Source organism: Anomaloglossus baeobatrachus, chromosome 6 (assembly GCF_048569485.1).
Source record: "Anomaloglossus baeobatrachus isolate aAnoBae1 chromosome 6, aAnoBae1.hap1, whole genome shotgun sequence".
In the NCBI taxonomy this organism is placed as follows: domain Eukaryota; kingdom Metazoa; phylum Chordata; class Amphibia; order Anura; family Aromobatidae; genus Anomaloglossus; species Anomaloglossus baeobatrachus.
In genome coordinates, this window is record NC_134358.1 from 166,557,959 (window position 1) to 166,583,817 (window position 25,859).

Below are 25,859 nucleotides of genomic sequence, written 5' to 3' on the forward strand. Positions count from 1 at the left end.
CCATGGATTGGGACAGAAACTGCCCATTCCGGTGGGCTGGGAGCCCTAGGCTCTGGGCTGACGGTTGCAGCGGTGGTGGCAGGGAGGTCTTGGAGGGCTATAGGGGCACAGGACTCACAGAGAGAAGAGGTGTGTTTACATGGTAGCTCAACGTGGCAGGCAGTGCAGGTTGAATAATAGACTATGTGCGCCTTAGCCCTCTTAGTGCCTTTTGAATTCTGCATGTTCCTGATAGGAGTATGCTAGGAGGGGGAGCAATGCTCAGCAGAGCTACAGTGAGCAGCACCTTACCAGAATCAGCCGATGGCTGGAGTTCTTCCCACGCTTTCCGGGGGGGGGGGGTTGCTTATTGCGGTTGCGGGGCTTAGCGCTAAAAGAGCGTGAAGAACACAGCTTGCCACTGGTGGTTATCAGCCGGCTTTTCTGCTAGATCAAATAAACAGAGCAGATAATAAAAAGCGTGAGTCCCTGAGCTCTGTGATTCTCTAGTCACCCAGGAAATTATCTGTGCAGGAGTTTGCAAACAGGAGGGACTTCCCCCCTCCTCCAGCCAGCAAGCTAGGGAAAAGTTAACACTGTGTGTTCAGGATTCCTGGGGCTCTCTTCCTTGCATTAGCCAGGGAATTTCTCATAATAAATACTGTATATTCAGCCCTGTGAGCCTTTCCTGCACAGCCTTTTCTCCCTTTGTCTGGGAAACCAGTCAGGGGGGATCTCACCTTAAACACTGCTTCAATCCAGGCAGTGACAATAGCAGAGTCAGCTTGCTGTATCCAGTCACAACGGTGCCATATTCAACTCAGAGCCTGCAAAGAGGGGCTGAGGAATTGTGCCTCTGCCCTGGGCTTTGGAAAAATCGGTGTCTATGGAACCCGTCGTCCAGCCCAGGATCCAGCGTCGCGGGAGGGGGTACGTGTAGGCAACACTTCACGTTCCCGCCCGTTGATGATAGTGGGAGATCGGTCCCAAAAGGAAACAGTCGCCCTCAAAAAATAACAAACCTTGAAAGGAAGTGCCTCCTACAGACACTAAGCTAAAACTGAGACTGCCTGGCCCGGCCAGGGGGTGTATACTGCAGAGGAGGAGCTATGCTTTTGCATCTACTTAGTGTCCTTCTATGGATAGGCAGCATAACACCCATGGTCCTGTGTCCCCCAATGAGGCGTCAGAGAAAATATTATTATGAGAAAGGATAGATGTAAAAGTCAATGAATGGATGAAAAGTAAGGAGTCTAGAAACAGACGTCTTAAGAAGCAGAAAGATCTAAAGTCTTACTTTCCCATCAGGATTTTTTTGTTTGATCCTTTGCCTACAAAGTCCTCAGTGGCCGTCCTTTTCCTTGCCATTTTCAATGGTTTACTGTCTGGCGGTCTGATTTGAAAGTGAACAAACACAAAACAAATGAAAATTGTTGACTTAAATGTTAGAGAATTTAGGACATTGCCTTACCCAAATAGAAGGAAAAATTGCCATTTGATCTGGCTATACAGATTGCCGTACCTTTCTTTCACAAAACTGGGACAACCCTCATTCTTCCAGGAGTTCCAGTTTTCTTCTGTGCTGAGTATGTGCTAAAAACGAGATTATAGACATTAAGTCCCACAATATGCTCTGCTAATTTCCACGGCAATCGCATCGGGTACAGCTTACCTCCACCATCTTAGAAAACTTGTCTCCAGCAGGAGGGGTTTCACAGAGTAACTAGAATAAAGTAGGGAAAAGACATTGGCTATAGTTTCAGAGTTTAGTCTAGATTACTAGAACATTAAAAACACCACAAACCTGGTGAACAAGTTTGGTAGTTTCCTCAATCCAGATCGACTGCTCCTCCAGCAAAACGTAATTAGAGCTGGAAAATGGAAATTATTTTGTATTAGGCTTACAGACATTAGTAATTGGCTATTTCTTGCAGAGAATTTGCAGTGTTCTGCACTAGCAGCATTGTGGAGTAGGTTCTACCCCCCAAATCTCATCCACGTGGATAATCCCTGCAGCGAGAGCACCCTCAAGTTGTCTGATGATTTGCACATAGGCCCCGATTCATCAGAACCGGCGATTCCTTGGCCAGTCTTGATGACGGGGGTTGTAGAAGTTAGATGCTCTTGATTCATTAAGAACTCAATGAATCTGGAGCATCTGAAGTGGCGTGCCCCGCACCAGACATTTCACTGGAGCAAGATTTCTGCCATAGGGAACGCTGTAGCCGCAAGTGTTCAGATCCATGTACAAGACAAGAAGTTTCCTAAGCATCTACAACTGGTGAACGGACACACGACGTGACCTGTGCAATGCACCAATATGAGATTTTGTGCAGTTTTAAATGATTGTTAATGTCCCCATAAATTATGCAGGTAAACCACAAATTTACTTTATAAAAGTACACAAAATAGGACCCATAATTAAAAACCAATGTATCGTTCTCCACTAAACCGCATGTTGACATGTGCCCATCCTTTGGCCTTGATCGTTATCAAGCAGGGTTGGATAAATCACAGATAATATAATACAGATCCATTGACAAACCATCAGCATAAGATTTAAGAGTAAAAATTCACATGAAAAACACTCTACATACTGTATCTGGATTACCTTTTAAACTTCACTTGGCCCTTCAAGTACTGGAACAATATGAGATACTGAAGCAAAATGTGTCGCCGAAAGTTGCCATCACTCAACTGCAAGTCCATTAACTAAAAAGGAAAATCGAAACGTTAGGTATAAAACATACACGCCATATTCTCTTTTAAAAAGTATGTCGACCTGCAACTTCTCTGGTTCTGCTCTAAAAGTCAACCTCTGGTTTCTTGGCTTCTTTTCTCTGGTTGATACTGCACATAACCACTCGAGCCAATCGGGGCATTCAGCGATCACATATCTGTACGACCAAAACACGTACACAGTCACAGTTACGCTCGTTAGGATTTGTTGTGATTTTTCGGACATGGGACTGGCTGCAGTGGTGAGCACAGAACCGATGATTAGCTGCAATTCTGGGGTGCCATATGAGCAGGAAAAGGACGCTAGGAGACCAGCGGGAAACCCATGGAGCAGAACATGACAGCTATGCTGGGCACATTTAAAGCAAATATTTGCATACAACTCTTTAAGTGAATAATTAAATGTAAGTTATATCAGAAGTAAATGTAGAAATAACATATTGAAGGAGCTTAGGACACAGACTCCGTGTAAAGCACCAGGACAGTAGTTTGACTTTACCTTCTCGCTTGTCAGGAACTTGGCAAAATAAACGTGATCACCTCCAGATTTCAGCTCTTCAATTTTTTTCCGTGATGCTTGTGTATCATCCAGCTTGTAACTCTTAAACACTTGTAGAACCTCTTCTGAGAACTAAGAAAAGGAGGAGATGTGAGGTCACTGGTTCAACCTGAGCCACGGCACTATACATAAGTCGCGCTGAAGTATATACACAGAGGATCACTAATGCCAGCACTTTCCATTATACACAAAAAAAAAAAACACTGTTACCTTGAGAAACGTTTTCCAAGAAGCTTTGTCGTAGCACTGAATGGGGTTCCTGAAGAAGTCCTGTAGTGACCAGAATTTTCTATACAGATTGTAATCTATGGGAATAGAACTGCTGGAAAAAAAAGAAAAGGTTGAGTTCATACTTCACTTTAGATTTTTTTTATAATAAATAATAAAGAAATGAAATAAAGAATCATGCATTTTCATATCAATGACTATGGGCTTGCTGTAGGAGACAGTAATAAATTCCGCTTTTTAGTTAAGAGTGGGGAGGTGGGGGGGGGGGGCACAGGACCGTGGCCTATGCCCTGCCACCAAGAGGCTTGGCACTAGGTGAAAAAAGAGAATTTTGTTTACTTACCGTAAATTCTTTTTCTTATAGTTCCGTATTGGGAGACCCAGACATTGGGTGTATAGCTTCTGCCTCCGGAGGACACACAAAGTACTACACTAAAAAGTGTAGCTCCTCCCTCTGAGCATATACACCCCCTGGATAACCAGATCTAGCCAGTTTAGTGCAAAAGCTGAAGGAGAATAGCCACCCACAAGTAAAGACAGAGCAAGAACCGGAACCGGAGCCTCTGTCTACAACAACAGCCGGTGATAACACGCGGAACAAGAAACTGCCAACAGGGAGGGTGCTGGGTCTCCCAATACGGAACTATAAGAAAAAGAATTTACGGTAAGTAAACAAAATTCTCTTTTTCTTTATCGTTCCTATGGGAGACCCAGACATTGGGACGTCTCAAAGCAGTCCATGGGTGGGAATAAACAGAAAACTGAGAAGTAGGTGGAGCCTAACTTCACAAATGGGCGACAGCCGCCTGAAGGATGCGTCTGCCCAAGCTCGCATCTGCCGAAGCATGAGCATGCACTTGGTAGTGCTTTGAAAAGGTATGCAGGCTAGTCCAAGTGGCAGCCTGACAGACCTGCTGAGCCGTAGCCTGGTGCCTGAAAGCCCAAGAGGCACCGACAGCTCTGGTCGAGTGTGCCTTGATCCCCGGCGGGGGAGGCACCTGAGTACACTGGTAGGCATCGGATATGGCCGACCTAATCCAACGAGCTAAGGTCGGCTTAGAAGCCGAGAGGCCCTTACGCCGACCTGTGGTTAGCACAAAAAGAGAGGTGCACCGCCTAAGAACAGCGGTGCGAGACACATAGATCCGGAGCGCCCGCACCAGATCCAGAGTATGCAACGCTTTTTCAAAGCGATGAACAGGAGCCGGACAAAAGGAAGGCAGGGAAATGTCCTGGTTAAGGTGGAAAGGAGAAACCACCTTAGGGAGAAAATCCGGAGTCGGACGGAGAACCACCTTGTCTTGATGAAAAACCAAAAAAGGTGACTCCGAAGAGAGCGCAGCCAAATCAGAGACTCTCCTGAGGGAAGTTATGGCCACTAGAAAGACCACTTTCTGTGAAAGACGAGACAAAGAAACCTCCCTAAGAGGCTCAAAGGGGGGTTTCTGCAAGGCCGTGAGGACCAGATTGAGGTCCCAGGGATCCAAGGGCCGCCGGTAAGGCGGAATGATGTGAGACGCGCCCTGCATGAAGGTGCGCACCTGAGCCAGCCGGCTGATACGCCGCTGGAACAGCACTGACAGAGCCGAGACTTGTCCCTTGAGGGAATTGAGGGATAGTCCTAGCTGCAGACTGGACTGTAGAAAGGACAGAAGGGTCGGCAAGGAAAAAGGCCAAGGAGCATGGCCGGAAGAGCGACACCAGGACAGGAAAATTCTCCAGGTCCTGTGATAGATTTTGGCCGAGGAAGACTTCCGAGCCCGAGTCATAGTGGAGATGACTTCAGGAGGAATACCAGAAGCCGTCAAGATCCAGGACTCAAGAGCCACGCCGTCAATCTGAGAGCCGCAGAATTCTGGCGGAAAAACGGACCTTGTGAGAGAAGGTCTGGACGGTCCGGAAGATGCCACGGCACCTCTACGGACAGATGGAGCAGGTCTGTGTACCAAGCTCGCCTGGGCCAGTCCGGTGCAATGAGGATGACCCGACGGCCCTCCATTCTGATCTTGCGCAGAACTCTGGGCAAGAGAGCTAGAGGGGGAAACACGTAGGACAGACGAAACTGGGACCAATCTTGAACCAGAGCGTCCGCTGCAAGGGCCTGAGGATCGTGGGAGCGAGCCACGTAAACCGGAACCTTGTTGTTGTGCCGGGATGCCATTAGATCCACTTCCGGAGTGCCCCACTTGCGGCAGATTGACTGAAATACTGCCGGATGCAGGGACCACTCGCCACTGTCCATGGTTTGACGGCTGAGATAATCTGCTTCCCAGTTTTCCACGCCTGGGATGTGGACTGCGGATATGGTGGACTTGGAGTCCTCCGTCCATTGAAGGATGCGTTGAACCTCCAACATTGCCAGGCGGCTGCCTGTCCCGCCTTGGTGATTGATGTAGGCAACCGCTGTTGCGTTGTCTGACTGGACTCGGATGTGCTTGCCCGCCAAAAGGTGGTGAAAGGCTAGGAGAGCCAGAAGCACAGCTCTGGTTTCCAGCACATTGATCGAGAGGGCTGACTCGGACGGAGTCCAAGTGCCCTGTGCTCGGTGGTGGAGACATACCGCTCCCCAGCCGGATAGACTGGCATCCGTGGCGAGGATCACCCAGGACGGGGCCAGGAAGGAGCGTCCCTGAGACAGAGAGAGGGGCCGAAGCCACCAATGAAGGGAGCCCCTGGTCTGTGGCGACAGAGCCACTAGCCTGTGCAAGGAGGAAGTCCGCTTGTCCCAACAGCGGAGAATGTCAAGCTGCAGAGGACGCAGATGGAACTGGGCAAAGGGAACAGCCTCCATTGACGCCACCATCTGACCCAGCACCTGCATCAGGTGCCTGATGGAATGACAGCGGGGCCTCAGCAGAGAGCGCACCGCCAGATGGAGGGACTGCTGTTTGACTAAGGGCAGCTTCACAAGTGCCGGCAGAGTCTCGAACTGCATCCCTAGGTACGTGAGCCTCTTGTTCGGAGTCAGAGTGGATTTGGGCAGATTGACAAGCCACCCGAATTGGGTTAGAGTGGCGAGAGTGAGCGAGACACTCCGCTGACAGTCTGCGCTGGATGAAGCCTTGACTAGAAGGTCGTCCAGGTAAGGAATCACTGCCAACCCCTGGAGGTGCAGAACCGCAACCACTGCTGCCATGACCTTGGTGAATACTCGAGGGGCCGTGGCTAACCCGAAGGGGAGAGCCACGAATTGGAAATGTTCCTCTCCGATTGCAAAACGTAGCCAATGCTGGTGTGAAACTGCAATTGGCACATGCAGATAGGCATCTCTGATGTCGATGGATGCCAGGAAATCTCCTTGGGTCATTGAGGCAATGACTGATCGCAGAGACTCCATGCGAAAATGCCGCACCTGAACATGCTTGCTGAGAAGCTTGAGATCCAGGATGGGCCGGAAGGAACCGTCCTTTTTGGGGACTAGGAAGGGATTTGAGTAGAAACCTCTGAACCGTCCCGGGCGGGAACCGGTACAATTACTCCGTTGGCCTGCAAGGATGCCACGGCCTGAGAGAAGGCGGCGGCCTTGGAGCAGGGGGGAGTTGACAGAAAAAATCTGTTTGGCGGGCTGGAAGAGAATTCTATCCTGTAGCCGTGGGAGATGATATCCCGCACCCACTGATCGGAGACGTGTTGAAACCACACGTCGCCAAAGTGGGAGAGCCTGCCACCGACTAAGGACGTTGCTGGCGCGGCCAGATTTGGGTTTTTGGTCCTTGGCTGAGTTAGTGGACGAGGCCGAGGGCTTAGAGGATGACCAGTTGGAGGAACGAAAGGAACGAAACCTCGACTGGTTCCTACCCTGGGCAGGTTTCCTGGTTTTAGTTTGTGGCATGGAAGTACTCTTCCCACCAGTAGCCTCCTTAATAATTTCATCCATTTGTTGCACCGAATAGCCTGGATCCAGCAAAAGGGAGCCCAGCAAGGTACTTCTTTGAAGAAGCATCTGCCTTCCACTCACGAAGCCACAAGATCCTGCGGATAGCGAGGGAATTAGCCGAAGCCACCGCAGTGCGGTGAGAAGCCTCCAGCATGGCAGACATGGCATAGGATGAAAAAGCTGAAGCTTGGGAAGTTAAGGCAACCATTTCGGGCATAGATTCCCTGGTGAGGGAATGCATCTCCTCTAGAGAAGCAGAGATGGCCTTGAGAGCCTACACTGCTGCAAAAGATGGGGAGAACGAGGCCCCAGCCGCCTCATATACAGATTTGGCCAGAAGGTCAACCTGGCGGTCAGTGGAATCCTTAAGAGAGGTGCCATCAGCCACTGATACAACGGTCCGAGCTGAGAGTCTAGACACCGGAGGGTCTACCTTTGGTGAATGAGCCCACTCCTTGACCACCTCAGGTGGAAAGGGAAAACGGTCATCAGAACCACGCTTTGGGAAGCGTTTGTCAGGACAGGCCCTAGGCTTGGTCACAGTGGCCTGAAAACTGGAGTGGTTAAAGAACACACTCCTTGTCCTCTTAGGCAAGGTAAACTGGTGCTTTTCTGCCAGAGAGGATTGCTCCTCTGATACTGGCGGATTGAGGTCCAGTACAGAATTAATGGACGCAATCAAATCACTAACATCTGCGTCACTTTCGGACAGATCAATGGGGCACATGGAGGTAGCGTCCGAGCCCCCAGTAAAGGCATCCTCCTCGTCCTTCGAGTCAGCTCGTGAATCAGAGCCGCGGGACGAGGAAGGAGAGGGGACCCTGAGTCTCCTTTTAGGAGGACGGGGTCTGGGACCAGATGAAGAATCCTCTGTGAGCTCTGCTGAGAGAGCCCTAGCAGCAGAGGCGCCCTGAGAAGGGGGCTGATGCATGTTCAGCAAAGTCCGGGACAGCTGTCCCATGGAGTCGGCAAAAGACTGGGAGATTGACCTAGAGAAGGATTCTACCCAAGCCGGGGGTTCAGCCACCGGAGCCGGAGCAGCCGGAGGGACCACTGTGGGTGCGATTCCAGGCTGAGGCATTGTCAGGTTAGAGCAGGCATCACGATGTGAATATGTGCTCGGTTCAGGCAGCACGAGCTTACATGCAGTGCATATTGAGTACAGCCTTGCAGCCTTGCTCCTCGTGTGAGACATGCTGCTGAAGTGGGGGCTCTGAGCCAGAATGACCCCCAGAGAGTATATAAGAAGGTCCACAACCGGAGGTTGTGGCTTACCAGACCGTTTGTGTGCCCTCCAGATCCCACAGCCCGGACCCCCAAGCAGCTTAGCAGGGATGCTGCAGCCAGCGCTGATCCAGAGAAAAAACGCTGAGAAAATGGAGCCGGAGCGAGGAGAGGGGGCGGGACCTGCTTTGAGAGCGGGATCTGGAGGGCCAAGGAGATTTACAGGGGAGGGGACATGTACTCAGAAAGGAGTGTCCCTCCCCTGTGCCGAACGGCCGCTGGGCGGAGCCGCACTGTCCCTCTGCATGATTGACATGCGAGGGCAGTGAAATCGAAAGTAGGCCTCCGGCGAAGCCGGGGCCTAAATTTAAGCGATGCGGCCGGCGCGCAGGCACCATCGGCGCGGTTCTCAGGCGACAGCCAGAGAACCGGCCGGAAATGTCACAAAAGTTACACAGCACACTCTCCCACCATAATAAAGTACCGGGACCCCCCGAATATAAACGTCTCAGGTACTTAGCTTGCTGAGACGCAGGGTTCCAAGTCCCTGGGGATGAGTGCTCCGTCCAGCAGGATCCTGAAGGGCTGCGGATGGAGACCGGTCTCCTGCAAAGCAAGGAGAACTGTGCTGGCTCCCACTTCAAGCCAGAGCCCGAGGGATGGTGAAGGAGCGCGGCATGTAAGGCTCCAGCCTTGTAAATCAACCTTAACAGCACCGCCGACACAGTGGGGTGAGAAGGGACATGCCGGGAGTCCAGGCTTGGACCCGCTTTTCTTCAAAAACTTTCCAAAAATGAAAAATCAGATGAGAATGCATGTGTGGATGTATGCCTCCTGAACACAAAGCAATGAACTGGCTAGATCTGGTTATCCAGGGGGTGTATATGCTCAGAGGGAGGAGCTACACTTTTTAGTGAAGTACTTTGTGTGTCCTCCGGAGGCAGAAGCTATACACCTAATGTCTGGGTCTCCCATAGGAACGATAAAGAAAGAGGTGATGGCTCCAATTGGTGGGCAATGCCCTCCCCTCAGACACGAGACAGCCCAGTATCAGCCTAGCGTCTGTAGAAGGCAGATATGACCAGCATCAGGGCTTCCGCCTGTTTTCTCCAAGTGGTGCAGATGTTCCTTGGTCACCATCTGAGGGAGGACAAACCATGCACTCTATACTAGTATAGTCCTCTGGGAACGCCATTCACTCGTCTCCCAATGGTGCTGTCCCTGCAGACTGCCGGTGTCCCCACAATAGTGATAAGCCATCAAAGGGTTGACCCTGCAGTACATGAAGACGTAGGATAGGCGAATGCGATGTGTGATGGGCAAGTATAAATCTCTGCCATTTCCCTTTCCACACCCTCCTCCTCCAATCCCCCATGGATTCTAGTTGGGTTTTAGCTTTTGGGAAGGTCTCCCTCCTCTATCACTTCTGGAATATCTCGCTCGCTTGATTACAGCCCCCTTTGGAAGTCCTTTTCCACTTTCTTTCAGATTCTCTGCTGGTATTTCTTTTTACTTTCTGGAGCCTTTTTTCGCCATTCCACGGTAGTCCTCAACACCCCATTCACCTCCCGACTACTGTGCCGCGGGTGCATGGTAGCTAGGGAGCCTCACTTATGTCGCCCGTCGCCCAAGGTGACCTAGTGGCTCCCCCCCCCAACCACACCACCTGACTCAGTGTTGGGGCAAAAGAATAGGAGTTTTCTCCTCTTAAGCGGTTTTAGAGTGACCTTTTATTGTGTCCAGCCTAAGGCACACCTGTGCAATAATCATGCTGTCTAATCAGTATCTTGATATGTCACATGGATGGATGGATGGATGGATGGATGGATGAATGGAAAGAAGACCTCACTAACACAGATTTAGTCAAATGTGTTAATATTTGAGAGAAAAAGGCCTATGTGCACATAGAAAAAGTCTCAGATCTTGAGTTCAGCTCATGAAAAATTGAAGCAAAAAACAAAAAAGCGTTGCATTTATATTTTTGTTCAGTATGCAACTCACTGACTGTGCCCTTAGTCGTACCATGTATTGTGAATGACAAAAAAAAAAAAAGAAAAGAAAAAAGTGCTATCTATTATTTACTCAACAAATAAAAGCAGATGATATAATATAGTAAGTAAAAATACAAATCAATGGTGACCAAGCCCAGAGATACCAAATGTAACTCTTATGATGAGTTACACGACATGGCTGATATCAAATGGCAATAGCAGATGCAAAATATGAGAAAAGGATAAACAAGTGATTAAATAAACCTGCACCATAATAATTTAAAACAGTGTAAAGACAAATCCTGCGTTCTCGTACAGTCATGTAGAATGTGTGCATATACCTGAAAGATCCTAAATGTGTCGCGAATAAAAATTAAGTACAAGTTGTATTTTGTAGACTGCACATGTAGAGCTATACAAAAAAGAAGGGTAAATGCATATAAATAAATAAAAGGTAATTTTCAATATTGTACCCACTCCTTATAGCCTAGGTCTATATCCTACATCTCTCGTGGCTAAATACTTACGAACTGTTCGGTGCCTCATCGTCCCCCATTTCACCCTCCTCAATCTCCATTCCATCTTCTCTTTCTTCCACTTGCTGCAAATAATAAAGAAGATGTTCTTCTACATTAAACACAAATGGTAGCAAAGCTTATGATAAACCTGTCACAGGCGTTTTTGCTTACTTTTTGCCCCAGAGTGCTCTCCTGTTCGTTGACATTAAACACGGTGACATTCTCCAAGTTGAATTGACTTTGCAAATTCAAGCCTTAGAAGAAAATATGAAAAAAAGAGAATTTTGTTTACTTACCGTAAATTCTTTTTCTTATAGTTCCGACATGGGAGACCCAAACCATGGGTGTATAGCTTCTGCCTCCGGAGGACACACAAAGTACTACACTAAAAGTGTAGCTCCTCCCTCCGAGCATATACACTCCCCGGATGACAAATCCAACCAGTTTAGTGCCAAAGCTGAAGGAGGACATCCACCCATAAGTAGAGATAGAGTAAAACCCGGAATAACCGGAACTTCTGTCTACAACAACAGCCGGTGAAAACACACGGAACAAGAAAGCTGCCAACAGGCAACAGGGAGGGTGCTGGGTCTCCCATGTCGGAACTATAAGAAAAAGAATTTACGGTAAGTAAACAAAATTCTCTTTTTCTTTATCGTTCCTTATGGGAGACCCAAACCATGGGACGTCTCAAAGCAGTCCATGGGTGGGAAATAAACAGAAACTGAGAAGTAGGCGAAACCTAACTTCACAAATGGGCGACAGCCGTCCGAAGGATGCGTCTGCCCAAGCTCGCATCTGCCGAAGCATGAGCATGCACTTGGTAGTGCTTCGAAAGGGTGTGCAGACTAGACCAAGTGGCAGCCTGACAGACCTGCTGAGCCGTAGCCCAAGAGGCACCGACAGCTCTGGTCGAGTGCGCCTTAATCCCTGGCGGGGGAGGCATCTGAGAACATAGTTAGGCATCAGATATGGCCGACCTAATCCAATGAGCTAGGGTCGGTTTAGAAGCCGAGAGACCCTTGCGCTGACCTGTGGTCAGCACAAAAAGAGAGGTGCACCGCCTAAAAAACAGCGGTGCGTGACACATAGATCCGGAGCGTCCGCACCAGATCTAAAGCATGCAACGCTTTCTCAAAGCGATGCACAGGGGCCGAACAAAGGGAAGACAATGAAATGTCCTGGTTAAGGTGGAACGGAGACACCACCTTAGGGAGAAGGCCCGGAGTTGGATGGAGAACCACCTTGTCTTGGTGAAAAAAACCAAAAAGGGTGACTCCGAAGAGAGCACAGTCAAATAAGAGACTTTCCTGAGAGAAATTATGGCCACCAGAAAAACCACTTTCTGTGAAAGACTAAACAACGAAACCTCCCTAAGAGGCTCAAAGGGGGGTTTCTGTAAGGCCATGAGGACCAAAGAAAGGTCTCAGGGATCCAGAGACCGCCGGTAAGGCGGAATGATGTGAGATGCGCCCTGCATGAAGGTGCGCACCTGGGCCAGTCGGGCGATACGCCGCTGACAGAGCCGAGACCTGTCCCTTGAGGGAATGAGGGACAGACCTAGCTGCAGGCCGGACTGTAGAAAGGACAGGATGGTCGGCAAGGAAAAAACGGCCAAGGAGCATGGCCGGAAGAACGACACCAGGACAGGAAAATTCTCCAAGTCCTGAGGTAAAACCTGGCCGAGGAAGACTTCCGAGCCTGAGTCATAGTGAAGATGACCTCGGAAGGAATGCCTAAAGCCGTAAGGATTCAGGGCTCAAGAGCCACGCCGTCAATCTGAGAGCCGCAGAATTGTTGTGGAAAACGGACCCTCTGAGAGAACGTCTGGCCGGTCCGGGAGATGCCACAGCACCTCTACGAACAGACGGAGCAGGTCTGGGAACCAAGCTCGCCTGGGCCTGGGGCGATGAGTACGACCCGACGGCCCTCCATTTTGATCTTGCACAGGACTCTGGGCAAGAGAGCTAGAGGGGGAAACACATAGGCCAGACGGAACTGGGACCAATCTGGAACCAGCGCGTCCGCTGCCAAGGCCTGAGGATCGTGGGAGCGAGCCACGTAAACCGGGACCTTGTTGTTGTGCCGGGATGCCATTAGATCCACTCCCGGAGTGCCCTGCCTGCTAAATTGACCGGAACACTGCCGGATGCAGGGCTCACTCGCCGCTGTCCACGGTTTGACGGCTGAGATAATCTGGCTCCCAGTTCTCTGCGCCTGGGATGTGGACTGCGGATATGGTGGACTTGGAGTCCTCCGTCCACTGAAGGATATGTTGAACTTCCAACATTGTTAGGCGGCTGCGAGTCCTAGGACTACAGCCCTGATTTCCAGCACATTGATCGAGAGGGCTGATTCGGACGGAGTCCAAGTGCCCTGTGCTCGGTGGTGGAGAAACACTGCTCTCCAGTCGGATAGACTGGCATCCGTGGTGAGAATCACCCATGACGGGGCCAGAAAGGAGCGTCCCTGGTACAGAGAGAGGGGCCGAAGCCACCACTTAAAGAGAGCTCCTGGTCTGTGGCGACAGAGCCACCAGCCTGTGCAAGGAAGAAGTCCCTTGTCCCAACAGCGGAAAATGTCCAGCTGCAGGGGACGCAGATGGAACTGGCAAGGGGAACCGCTTCTATTGACGCCACCATCTGACCCAGCACCTGCATGAGGTGCCTGATGGAATGACGGCGGAGCCTCAGCAGAGAGCGAACCGCCAGATGAAGAGACTGCTGTTTGACTAAGGGCTGTTTCACAAGTGCCAGCAGAGTCTCGCATTGCATCCCTAGGTACGTAAGTTCCTGGGTCAGGGTCAGAGTGGACTTGCAAGCGTGGCGAGAGTGAGCGAGACACTCCGCTGACAGTCTGCACTGGATGAAGCCCTGACTAGAAGGGCGTCCAGGTAAGGAATCACTACCAACCCCTGGAGGAGCAGAACCGCAACTGGTGAATACACGAGGGGCCGTGGCTAACCCAAAGGGGAGAGCCACGAAATGGAAATGTTCCTCTCCGATTACAAAACGTAGCCAACGCTGGTGTGAAACTGCGAATGGCACATGCAGAGAGACATCTCTGATGTCGATGGATGCTAAGAAATCTCCTTGGGTCATTGACTGATCGCAGAGATTCCATGCAAAATTGCCGCACCTGAACATGCTTGTTGAGAAGCTTGAGATCCAGGTCGGAAAGCACCATCCTTTTCGGGGACTAGGAAGAGATTTGAGTAGAAATCTCAGAACCGTTCCCAGTCGGGAACTGGTACAATTACTCTATTGGCCTGCAAGAATGCCCCGGCCTGTGAGAAGGCGGCGGCCTTGGAGCAGGGGGGAGTTGTCAGAAAAAATCTGTTTAGCGGCTGAATAGAATTCTATTCTGTAGCCGTGGGAGATGGTAACCCACACCCACTGATCGAAGACGTGTTGAAACCACACGTCGCCCAAGAGGGAGAGCCTGCCACCGACCAAGGACGTTACTGGCGCGGCCAGATAATCAAGTGGTGGCAGCAGCTCCTGCCGACTTAGGACGCGGCTTCATGCGCCAGTTGGTTTACGGACCTTGGCTGAGTTAGTGGACGAGGCCGAGGGCTTAGAGGACGACCAGTTAGAGGAAACGAAAGGAACGAAACCTCGTCTGGTTCCTGCCCTGGAAGGTTTCCTGGGTTGTGGCATGGAAGTACTCTTCCTGCCAAAAGCTTCCTTAATAATTTCATCCAGTTGTTCACCGAATAGACTGGTCCCAGCAAAAGGGAGTCCAGCAAGGAACTTCTTAAGAAGCATCTGCCTTCCACTCTCGAAGCCACAGGAACCTGCGGATAGCGAGGGAAGTAGCCAAGGCCACCGCAGTGCGGTGACAGTCTCCAGCTATAGGATGAAAAGACTGAAGCCTGGAAGTTAAGGCAACCAATTCGGGCATAAAGGCCCTGGTGAGGGAATGCATCTCCTCCCGAGAAGCAGAGATGGCTTTGAGAGCCCGCACTGCTGCAAAAGATGGGGAGAACGAGGCCCCTGCCGCCTCATATATAGATTTGGCCAGAAGGACAACCTGGCGGACAGTGGGATCCTCAGAGAGGTGCCGTCAGCCACTGATACAACTGTCCGGGCTGAAAGTCTAGACACCGGAGGGTCCACCCTTGGTGAATGAGCCCACTCCTTGACCACCACTGGTGGAAGGGGGAAACAGTCATCAGAACCACGCTCTGGGAAGCGTCTGTTAGGACAGGCTCTGGGCTTGGTCACAGTGACCTGAATGCTGGAGTGGATAAGGAACACACTCCTTGTACTCTTAGGCAAGGTATACTGATGCTTTTCTGCCAAAGAGGGGTGCTCCCCTGATACAGGCGGATTGAGGTCCAGTACAAATATAATGGACGCAATCAAATCATTAGCATCTGCGTCACTTTCGGACAGATCAAAGGGGTACATGGAGAGCGTCCGAGCCCCCAGTAAGGCATCCTCCTTGTCCTGCGAGTCAGCTCGTGAACCAGAGCCGCGGGGCGAGGAGGGAAAGGGGACCCTGCGTCTCCATTTTAGGAGGACGGGCTCCCCATTTTAGGAGGACGGGCTCCCAGATGAAGAATCCTCTGTGAGCTTTGCTGAGCGAGCCGTAGCAGCAGAAGCGCCCTGAGAAGGGGGCTGATGCATGCTCAGCAGTGTCCGGGACAGCTGTCCCCTGGAGAGAGGGATTCTACCCCGGAGCCGGAGCAGCCGGAGGGACCACTGGGGATAAGCCTCCAGGCTGAGGCACCACTATGTCAGAGCAGGCATCACAATGTGGTTATGTGCTCGGTACAGACAGTACGAGTCAACATGCGGTGCATAATAATAAAAAAAAAAAGAAAAAAAAAAAACAGCCTTGCAGCCCCGTCACTGATATGAGACTGCAGAAGTGGGGGCTCTGTCCAGAAAGACCCCCAGCAGAGTATATAAACAGAGTATATAAGCAGCAGCACAACCAGAGGTTGTGGCTTGCCAGACCGTTTAACATAACATCTCTGCTCCAGATTCCCCAGAAGTGGGGGCTTTTCGGAAAAAAAAAACCCAGCAGAGTATATAAACAGAGTGTATAAGCAGCTGCACAACCGGAGGTTGTGGCTTGCCAGACTGTTTATCATAGGGGCATCTCTGTGCCCTCCAGATCCCCCAGAACTGGGGGCTCTGTCCCAGGCCCCCATTTGTCACAATGTGTTTGCAGACATTGATCTCTGTGCCCTAGAACGCTGAGAAAATGGCGTCCACAGCGAGGAGAGGGGGCGGGGCCTACTCTGAGAGCAGGACGGAGGGCAAATGAGGCATACAGGGGAGGGAATCTTTCCTCAGTGAGGAGTGTCCCTTCCCTGTGCTGAGCAGCCGGTGGGCGGAGCCACCCTGTCTCACTGCACTGACTGACATAGAATCGAAACTAGGCCTCAGGCGAAGCCGGGGCCTAGATTTAAACATGCGGCCAGCGTGCAGGCACCATCGGCGCGGTTCTCCAGTGAAAACTGGAGAACCGGCCGGAAATGTTAAAACATACATATAACACATTCTCCCCCACAAATAAAGTACAAGGGACCCCTAGAAAGACCACTTTCTGTGGTAACAACGTCTCAGTACTTAGCTTGAGACGCAGGTGCCAGGTCCCTGGGGGGTCATCGCTCCGTCCGGCAGGATCCTGAACAGGGCTGCGGATGGAGACCGGTCTCCTGCAAAGCAGTGAGAACCGTGATGGCTCCCACTTCAAACCAGAGCCCCAAGGGATGGCGAAGGAGCGCGGCATGTGAAGGCTCCAGCCCTGAAATCAACCTTAACAGCACCGCCGACACAGTGGGGTGAGAAGGGCCATGCCGGGAGTCCAGATTGGACCCGCTTTTCTTCCAAATCTTTGAAATCAAAAATCAGAGGATGCATGTGTGTGTGTGACCTCCTGAACACAAAGCATTGAACTGGTTGGATTTGTCATCCGGGGAGTGTATATGCTCGGAGGGAGGAGCTACACATTTAGTGTAGTACTTTGTGTGTCCTCCGGAGGCAGAAGCTATACACCCATGGTTTGGGTCTCCCATAAGGAACGATAAAGAAATTAACATTCACAGGGAAAAGTGATATTCATCTCCTGATAGTGATATAGACCATTAAAGAGGATCTGTCAGTAATAGTCAACGTTTTTGGGGGGAGGGGGAAAATGTGATTAAATATGTGTATTTACTTGTTTTAAATGGATACCAACTTTCAGACCAGTCCGAATCTATCTAAAAAACTATTTTTAATAACAGTGCACCACCATGTTGTGGATGGCACGGCTGCTCATTGAACTTCGCACTGCGCAGGCAGCATGCTGGTACTGGAGATAGTGTTCCCTGCCTCTCCTCGGTATCACCGTCCATGGCTGTCACACTGACTTTTGCTCTGACAAGGGTCATAACTGCAAATAAAATAACGGATCTAAATTTGAAAGATCTCATGGGCTCTCGCTTCTCAGTGCGGAGGGACTCGTATGGTCAGCGTGGTGGCTGGGACATTGCTTTGAAGAGCCATCGGAAGGAAGTATTTTCAAAACGTTCCCTGCCTCATGCTTCAAGTATCCTGGATTTCTAGGCTACGTTCCCAAAGATGAATATTTGGTGAGTTTTGGATGTGGCACATTTTTTGCAGCATTTGTGCCCCTAATGGGTAAATTAGGTTTTGTGGGATTGTTCTTAGTGTTTAAGTGTGTTTTTGATGCTGCGGTTTTAGTTTCTTTTTGATACGTCATGTTTTGAATAAAGTAGTTTTGGTTGAGAACTCTTGGTATTTGGGTTAGGCAAACCTTTATTGATATAGTCATGTGTGCATTACATACAGTTTTAGTGTGATTTGGCAGCTAAAAATTTTCTGCATCTAATGTAATTCTATGAGGAAAATCTGAACATAAAACTCAGCAAATTCACAAGCGAAATTGACCTATAGCGTATTTCAAACACATACTGCAGATCAGTTTATGTAAAGGAAGCATGAGACTTCTATAAATCCCGTTTACTCTACTGGAACTGTAAGATACTGCATTTTTTACTTATATGCAGTGATAAATACTCATCACACCACATTGTTGGTTATAAATGACAAAATGTAGAATTGGTGAAGGAAGTTTGAACTATATGGACCTAGGTCTTTTTTTCAACCTATGTAACTATGTAAAGGAGTATTTCTATCTCCAAGATTCTACCCCTATATGAAATAATAATAACAACAATAATAATAATAATAATAATAATAATTACTAATAATATCAAATACCTCCAATATAGTTCTCCTGATAAGCTATGTCTCTTACCTCATGTGTAGGGCATTACAGTACTTTAGGTATCCAAGGTTACGACCATGCGCAACTAAATGCCCAACTAAGGCTATGTGCCCACGGGAGTTTAATACCTGCGGATATATCCACAGGAACGGCCGCAGGTTTCCCGCAGCTGTTCGCCAGAATCCGCAGCTATTTTAGTTGCCGTAGTACAGCGAAATAGCTGCGGTAAACCTGCGGATATTCATGTGGATTACCTGCAGAAGTCCCAGCCCTATCTCCATAGTGGAGGATTTCCGCAGGTAATTATTATTATTATTGTTTATTTATAGAGCACCATTGATTCCATGGTGCTGTACATGAGGGGGTTACATACAGAATACATATACAAGTTACAATAGACAGACTAGCACAGAGGGAAGAGGGCCCTGCCCTTGCGGGCTTACATCCTAAAGGATTTTGGGGAGGAGACAGTAGGTGGGGTGTAGGTTGGGCGGCAGCTCCGCACGGTGGTGGGGCGGCAGCTCCGCACGGTGGTGGGGCGGCAGCTCCGCACGGTGGTGGGGCGGCAGCTCCGCACGGTGGTGGGGCGGCAGCTCCGCACGGTGGTGGGGCGGCAGCTCCGCACGGTGGTGGGGCGGCAGCTCCGCACGGTGGTGGGGCGGCAGCTCCGCACGGTGGTGGGGCGGCAGCTCCGCACGGTGGTGGGGCGGCAGCTCCGCACGGTGGTGGGGCGGCAGCTCCGCACGGTGGTGGGGCGGCAGCTCCGCACGGTGGTGGGGCGGCAGCTCCGCACGGTGGTGGGGCGGCAGCTCCGCACGGTGGTGGGGCGGCAGCTCCGCACGGTGGTGGGGCGGCAGCTCCGCACGGTGGTGGGGCGGCAGCTCCGCACGGTGGTGGGGCGGCAGCTCCGCACGGTGGTGGGGCGGCAGCTCCGCACGGTGGTGGGGCAGTGAGGTCATTGTAGATTATAGGCATTTCTGAACAGATGAGTTTTCAGGGTCCGTTTGAAGTTTGCAAGTGTAGTAGATAGTCTGACGTGTTGAGGCAGTGAGTTCCAGGAGACTGGAGATGCTCGGGAGAAGTCTTGGAGTCGGTTGCATGAGGAGCGAATGAGAGAAGGAGATCTTGGGAGGACCGGAGGTTACGTTTTGGAGTGTAGCGAGAGATTAGTTCAGAGATATTTGGAGGAGACAGATTATGGATAGCTTTGTAGGTCAGGGTTAGTAGTTTGAATTGGATACGATAGAAGATTGGGAGCCAGTGGAGGGACTTGCAGAGAGGAGAAGCGGGGTGGTATTGAGGAGAGAGGTGGATCATTCGGGCAGAAATAATTGACCTGCAATTACGTGCGGCTGTGGGACATCTACAGCATATTCCGCAGCATGGACACAACACTCCCCATGTCCCATAGGATAACATGGGGAGTGTCTGTACATGCTGAAAACTGCGGATTTATCTGGCAAATCCAGAAAATCTGCGGATTTTCCACAGATAAATCCGCAGGTTTAATATCCCGTGGGCACATAGCCTCAATGTCCCTATGAGTGGTTGTAATCATACATACATAAGCTACTGTAATGCCCTGCACATGAGGTAAGAGACATGGCTATATCAGGAGAACTATACTACATTTTCTAAATCAGAGTTTTTTGCTAAAATTAGTATCATTACACCTAGTATTTAGTAGGTGTGATGATAATAATAATAATAATAGCAAATGCCTCCAATCAGAAATGTAGTTTAGTACAAGTTTGAATGGGATATTGGAGATGGGACTACCCTCAGATTCCCCTCTGCTCTGATCAGTGAGAATACAGTGATCAAGAGACCAGAGTGACAGTCATGAAAAGTGAAGATACTGAAGAGAGACAAGGAGCGCTGTCCGTGGCAGCAGCTTCACACCACATCCCTGAACAGGGTCTCTCTGCTCAGGAAAGATACACACCTCCAGGTTGTGGGATGAGGCATTGTTGCTAGAAATGGTGGGAGCAACTTTCAGTAGTAACTCGGCTTGCACACCATGCGTGTGGACCCCTCTCATGGTAAGCAAATGTCTTTAGCTAGGAATATTTTTATTTTATTTAGAAGAGTTTTTATGTGTAATATAGTAAAATAATAAAACAGAGGGCTGATGCTTCGTGACAGGCACTCTTTAAGAAGTATATGACAACATATTTTCTGACTAAAATTCTAATGATGTACCTGTAGTTCTTTAATTATAAAAGAAAAATATCTATAATCTGAATCTCACCAGATTTTTCTGAAAGAGGGAACAGGCGTGCGAGGAACAACTGAATTCTTCCACAGAATACAGTATTTTGAGATTTAGAAAGTCTTCTTAAGAGATCTGAAAAAGACGATTCAAGAAATCCACAAAAGCTTATTTAGAAAACCTAAATGATCTTTCAGGCGTTGATCAGCGCGTATCACCAATCCTTCACTGAAATGTTGTTAGAGATGATGTTGATTAATTAGGATCTTACCATTACACATCCTGAGCAAGTAGTTCTTTCCAGCTGAATAAAACGTATTCTAAAACAAAAGACAGAGTAAGGTTCAATACAATAGAAGTGATGGAACAGAACAGCATTGAACTTACACAAAGGCGCCCAGAATCAGATATAAACAGAGGGATATTTCACTTCAATGTTATAAATAATGAAATCAATAATATACTAGAGTGCAATACTCTGGCACTGTCCAATCATGGATTTACCCTACGGACAATAAAAGGTATCACAAAGATGTCAATTTATTTCCAGGAGACGAAGCAGAGGAAGGCACAATACAGACTTCCAAAAAAACAAATGCTCGGGACAGTTGCAGAATAAACATTTTCTTGGACAGGCAGATCAGGAGACATGTGATGCTGATTTTTAAAGTTATATTTAATGAACTTCTATTTATAGTGTCAAAAGTGATCTCTTAGGCTGCTTTCACACTACGTTTTTTTTAACATGCGTCATGAACGTTTTTTTGCTGTAAAAGTGGATCCTGTTTTTAAAAAGAAAAACGGATGCAAACACAAGTGTTATTTTGCAGGATCCTGCCACTTGAAGTTTATGGGCAGGCATTGAAGTCATGTGATCGAGAGTGAGGGGAACTGAACGTGATAAGATTGAGAGCCGGCATCTGACAGCTGCAGACGCTGGTAACCAAGGTAAACATCGGGTAACTAAGCGAAGTGCTTTGCTTGGATACCCGATATTTTCCTTGGTTACGAGCGTCCGTAGCTGCTAGGAGCCGGGCTGCCTGCTCCCTGAACACGTAACCAAGGTAAACATTGGGTAACTAAGCGAAGCACACTGCTTGCTTACCCGATATTTACCTTGGTTATGAGCGTCCGCCGCTCTCAGGGAGGGGGAGAGCGAGAGGGACGGGGAGAGCGAGAGGGAGGGGGAGAGCGAGAGGGAGGGGGAGAGCGAGAGGGAGGGGGAGAGCGAGAGGGAGGGGGAGAGCGAGAGGGAGGGGGAGAGCGAGAGGGAGGGGGAGAGCGAGAGGGAGGGGGAGAGCGAGAGACTGATCACGCGAGGCTGGTTTCTGGGCATGCTTAGTAGAGTAAGCAGGATCCTGTCCATCAGCATGCCAGCGTTCACATGCGTTTGCGTGCAGTATAGTCAGGATCCAGTGAAAAACAGTATTTGGACGCAGCTCAAAACCGCTACAAGTAGCATTTTTGACAAAAGTTAAACTGCAAGTCGCTGGATCCTCACTATAACGCACGCAAACGCATGTGAATGCATGTTGACGCGAGTCCATTGCAAATGCACTGAAATGAAAACGCATTTGCACTGGATCCGTTTTTGCGTTAAAAAAACGTTCATGACGCATGTTAAAAAATGTAGTGTGAAAGCAGCCTAAGGCTAGTTTCACACTTGCGTTAGGCGAAATCCGCTGGGGTGTCAACGGATGCAACGTTTCCGTTTTTTCACAGGAATCCGTTAGCTGATCTTTCAGCTCTGTTGACTCTGTTTTTTTTCTTCATTTTTTTCATTCTGGGCATGCTCAGAAGAAATTAGTAGAATCCATCAGCGGATTCCGTTGTAAAACACTTTGCAACGGAATCCGCTACCATAGGGAGCCATTATAAATTTTAACGAAAGCAACGGAATCCGCTGCTCGGCGTTATTTTGACGCAAGAAATTAACGTTACACGCTGCGTTGCTTCCGCTCGGCGGAAGCAACGCAGCGTCGGCCAACGGAAGCAACGCAGGTACTTTTGGCACAATCCGTCATCCATACAAGTCTATGGGAAACAGGGGAATTCGTTAACGGATTCCGCTGTGTTCCAAAAGGGCGGATTGTGACGGAAGGAAAACAACGCAAGTGTGAAAGTACCCTTACTCACAGCAACAAGAGGACAGCAGCTTTAACCTGCCCAGGCCAAAGCAATCACCCCCTCCATGAATTGGCAATTTGTGAGTGGATGCTCCATTAGTGTTTTGCACCTGTGATGCGTCCATCTTTATTGGGGGCATTAGATCGCTTGGCCTGGGCAGGTTAAAGCTGCTGTCCTCTTGTTGCTTTGAGTAATTGCTGAATTTTTGGAGAAAATTATATTCCTCTTTTTGTTGTTTTTATTTTTGTCAAAGATGGTCTCTAACAACAGAAAAAAGAAAAAGAACTAAAAGCGATGTCAGTATAAACACATTCCGACATACCTATAATTAAAAGGCGTTTTGTCGTAATAGATGTTCAACAAAGAAATTAAGTGGCCGCCGCATTTTTACACTGACAGAAACCTGTACTAGAATGTTAAAAAGAGAGATGACTGCGAGTATGTGCAGAAGGAAGCTCTCTCCCCTACCTTGAGGTGTAGTGAATATTCTGAGGATACTGGAAATACCAGGGATATCGAGGTAAGAAGAGGTTACTCACACTGCTGTCCAACCTAATACTGGTGATACCAGGAGGCACTGAGGTAAGAAGAGGCTGCTCACACTTCTGTCCATCCTATCTCATCTAACATGGGCAATACTAGGGTGCTGAGGTAAGAAAAGGATGCTCACACTGATGTCCAGTCCACCTTATCTATCCAATCTAATAATGGTGATACCAGGGGTGCTGAAGGAACAACAGGCTGCTCACACTTCTGTCCACTCAATCTCATCTAATATGGACAATACCAAGGTGCGGAGGTAAGAAAAGGATTCTCACACTGATGTTCAAAGTCTTTCTGATCTAATACTGGAAAAAACAAGGTGATGAGATAAGACTAGGATGGTTACACTGGTGTCCAACCTATATTTCTGATCTAATACTTGAGACACAAAGAGGTACTGATGTAAGAAAAGGATGGTCACACAGATGTCTACCCTGTCTATTTGATCTAGTACCGGAGATACCAGTGGTGCTGAAGAAGGGAATTTTGTACTTACCGTAAATTCCTTTTCTTCTAGCTCTTATTGGGAGACCCAGACAATTGGGTGTATAGCTACTGCCTCCGGAGGTCACACAAAGTATTACACTAAAAAGTGTAAGGCCCCTCCCCTTCTGGCTATACACCCCCCGTGGGATCACGGGCTTACTCAGTTTTAGTGCCAAAGCAAGAAGGAGGAAAGCCAATAACTGGTTTAAACAAATTCACTCCGAATAACATCGGAGAACTGCAAACCGTTCAACATGAATAACATGTGTACCCGCAACAAACCAAGAATCCCGAAGGACAACAGGGCGGGTGCTGGGTCTCCCAATAAGAGCTAGAAGAAAAGGAATTTACGGTAAGTACAAAATTCCCTTCTTCTTCAGCGCTCTATTGGGAGACCCAGACAATTGGGACGTTCAAAAGCTGTCCCTGGGTGGGTAAATAAATACCTCTTGATAGGGCTGCAAGACAGCGCTCCCCTACGGGGAGGCCACTGCCGCCTGCAGTACTCTTCTACCTAGGCCGGCATCCGCCGAAGCATAGGTATGCACCTGATAATGTTTGGTGAAAATGTGCAGACTCGACCAGGTAGCTGCCTGGCACACCTGTTGAGCCGTAGCCTGGTGGCGTAATGCCCAGGACACACCCACGGCTCTGGTTGAATGGGCCTTCAGCCCTGATGGAACCGGAAGCTCAGCAGAACGGTAGGCTTCAAGAATTGGTTCTTTGAGCCATCGAGCCATGTTGGCTTTAGAAGCCTGCAATCCCTTGCGCGTACCAGCGACAAGGACAAACAGTGCATCAGATCGGCGCATAGGCGCCGTGCGGGAAAAGTAGATTCTGAGTCCTCTGACCAGATCTAACAAATGTAAACCCGTTTCAAACCGGTGAGTCGGATGAGGACAAAATGAAGGTAATGATATATCCTGATTAAGCTGAAACGCGGATACTACCTTAGGGAGAAACTCCTGAATGGAGCGCAACACTACCTAGTCCTGGTGAAACACCAGGAAGGGAGCCTGATATGACAGAGCTGCCAGCTCATACACTCGCCGAAGAAACGTGATCGCCCTAGAAAAGCCACTTTCTGTGACAGGCGAGAAAGGGGAAACTCCCATCAGAGGCTCGAAAGGCGGCTTCTGGAGAGCAACGAGTACCTCGTTCAGATCCCATGGATCTAACGGCCGCTCGTACGGGGGCACAATATGACACTCCCTGTAGCCACGTGCGCACCTTAGGAAGACGTGCTAGACGCTTCTGAAACAACACGGATAGTGCCGAGACTTGCCCTTAAAGGGAGCCGAGCGACCAACCGTTTTCCCGACCAGAGTGCAGGAGGGCAGGCAAAGTAGGCAAAGCCGATGGCCAGGGATACACTCCCTGAGCAAAACACCAAGATAAGAATATCTTCCACGAGTTGTGGAATATCTTGGCAAACCGCGGCTGGCGAGCCCGTCTCATTGTGACCCTGACGTAATGCTCACAGTCGACTGACGGTGAGATGCCACAGATCTCGGTACCACAACCTCCTCGGCCAGTCTGGGGCGACGAGAATAGTGCGGCAGCAATCGGAAGCTGGAACTGCGACCAATCTTGAGCCAAGGCGCCTGTCGCCAGAGCTCCCGCCATGAAAATCGAGACCTTGTAGTTGCCGAGACGCCATGATGTCGACGTCCGTCCTCATCCCGCGGCTACCGATTTCTTGAAGCCAAACGGGAGCAGGTCCCATTCCCCTGCGTCCACGTCCTCGCGACTGAGGAAGACTTGCTTCCTAGTGTTGTACGTCCGGAATGTGTACGCCACCGCTGTGGATAGTCCGACTGAATTCGGTTCTGATTGCATTCCAGCCACTGCAGGAAAGCTTGCAGTGCAAGATACACTGCCCAGAGCTCTAGACCACTGAGTTGAAGAGTGGACTCCTCTGAAGACGGTCTTTGACCGTCTGTGAAAGGGGGACGTTACTGTGTAGGAACATCGACTTCCTTCCCCTTAGCGAAGAATCTTCTAATGATGCGGACGCAGATGAAACTGCGTGAAAAGGCTCGCCTCTGGATGAGGCGCCTCCTTGAAGGAGAGACTGCACCCTCGTCTGTAGTGAACGCTGTTTGTCCAGCGGAATTCACTATCACTG

General features: G+C 49.4%; 1 protein-coding gene across 2 annotated transcripts in view; it reads right to left on the minus strand.

The window, feature by feature from the left end:
• The window catches only part of THOC1 (THO complex subunit 1), an 83,859-nt gene that overhangs the window by 44,525 nt on the left and 13,475 nt on the right, over positions 1 to 25,859 (minus strand). The window contains exons 6-16 of one of the 2 annotated variants that reach the window (XM_075314475.1): positions 20,847 to 20,895; positions 20,615 to 20,710; positions 11,287 to 11,369; positions 11,125 to 11,198; positions 3,488 to 3,596; positions 3,218 to 3,349; positions 2,591 to 2,691; positions 1,784 to 1,850; positions 1,652 to 1,702; positions 1,502 to 1,572; positions 1,277 to 1,372 (exon numbers count right to left, since the gene is read on the minus strand). In XM_075314475.1, coding sequence (XP_075170590.1) covers positions 1,277 to 1,372; positions 1,502 to 1,572; positions 1,652 to 1,702; positions 1,784 to 1,850; positions 2,591 to 2,691; positions 3,218 to 3,349; positions 3,488 to 3,596; positions 11,125 to 11,198; positions 11,287 to 11,369; positions 20,615 to 20,710; positions 20,847 to 20,895 — 929 coding nt within the window. Of the gene's footprint in view, positions 1 to 1,276; positions 1,373 to 1,501; positions 1,573 to 1,651; positions 1,703 to 1,783; positions 1,851 to 2,590; positions 2,692 to 3,217; positions 3,350 to 3,487; positions 3,600 to 11,124; positions 11,199 to 11,286; positions 11,370 to 20,614; positions 20,711 to 20,846; positions 20,896 to 25,859 lie in introns of both variants that reach the window. The other variant, XM_075314476.1, reaches the window with a different exon arrangement.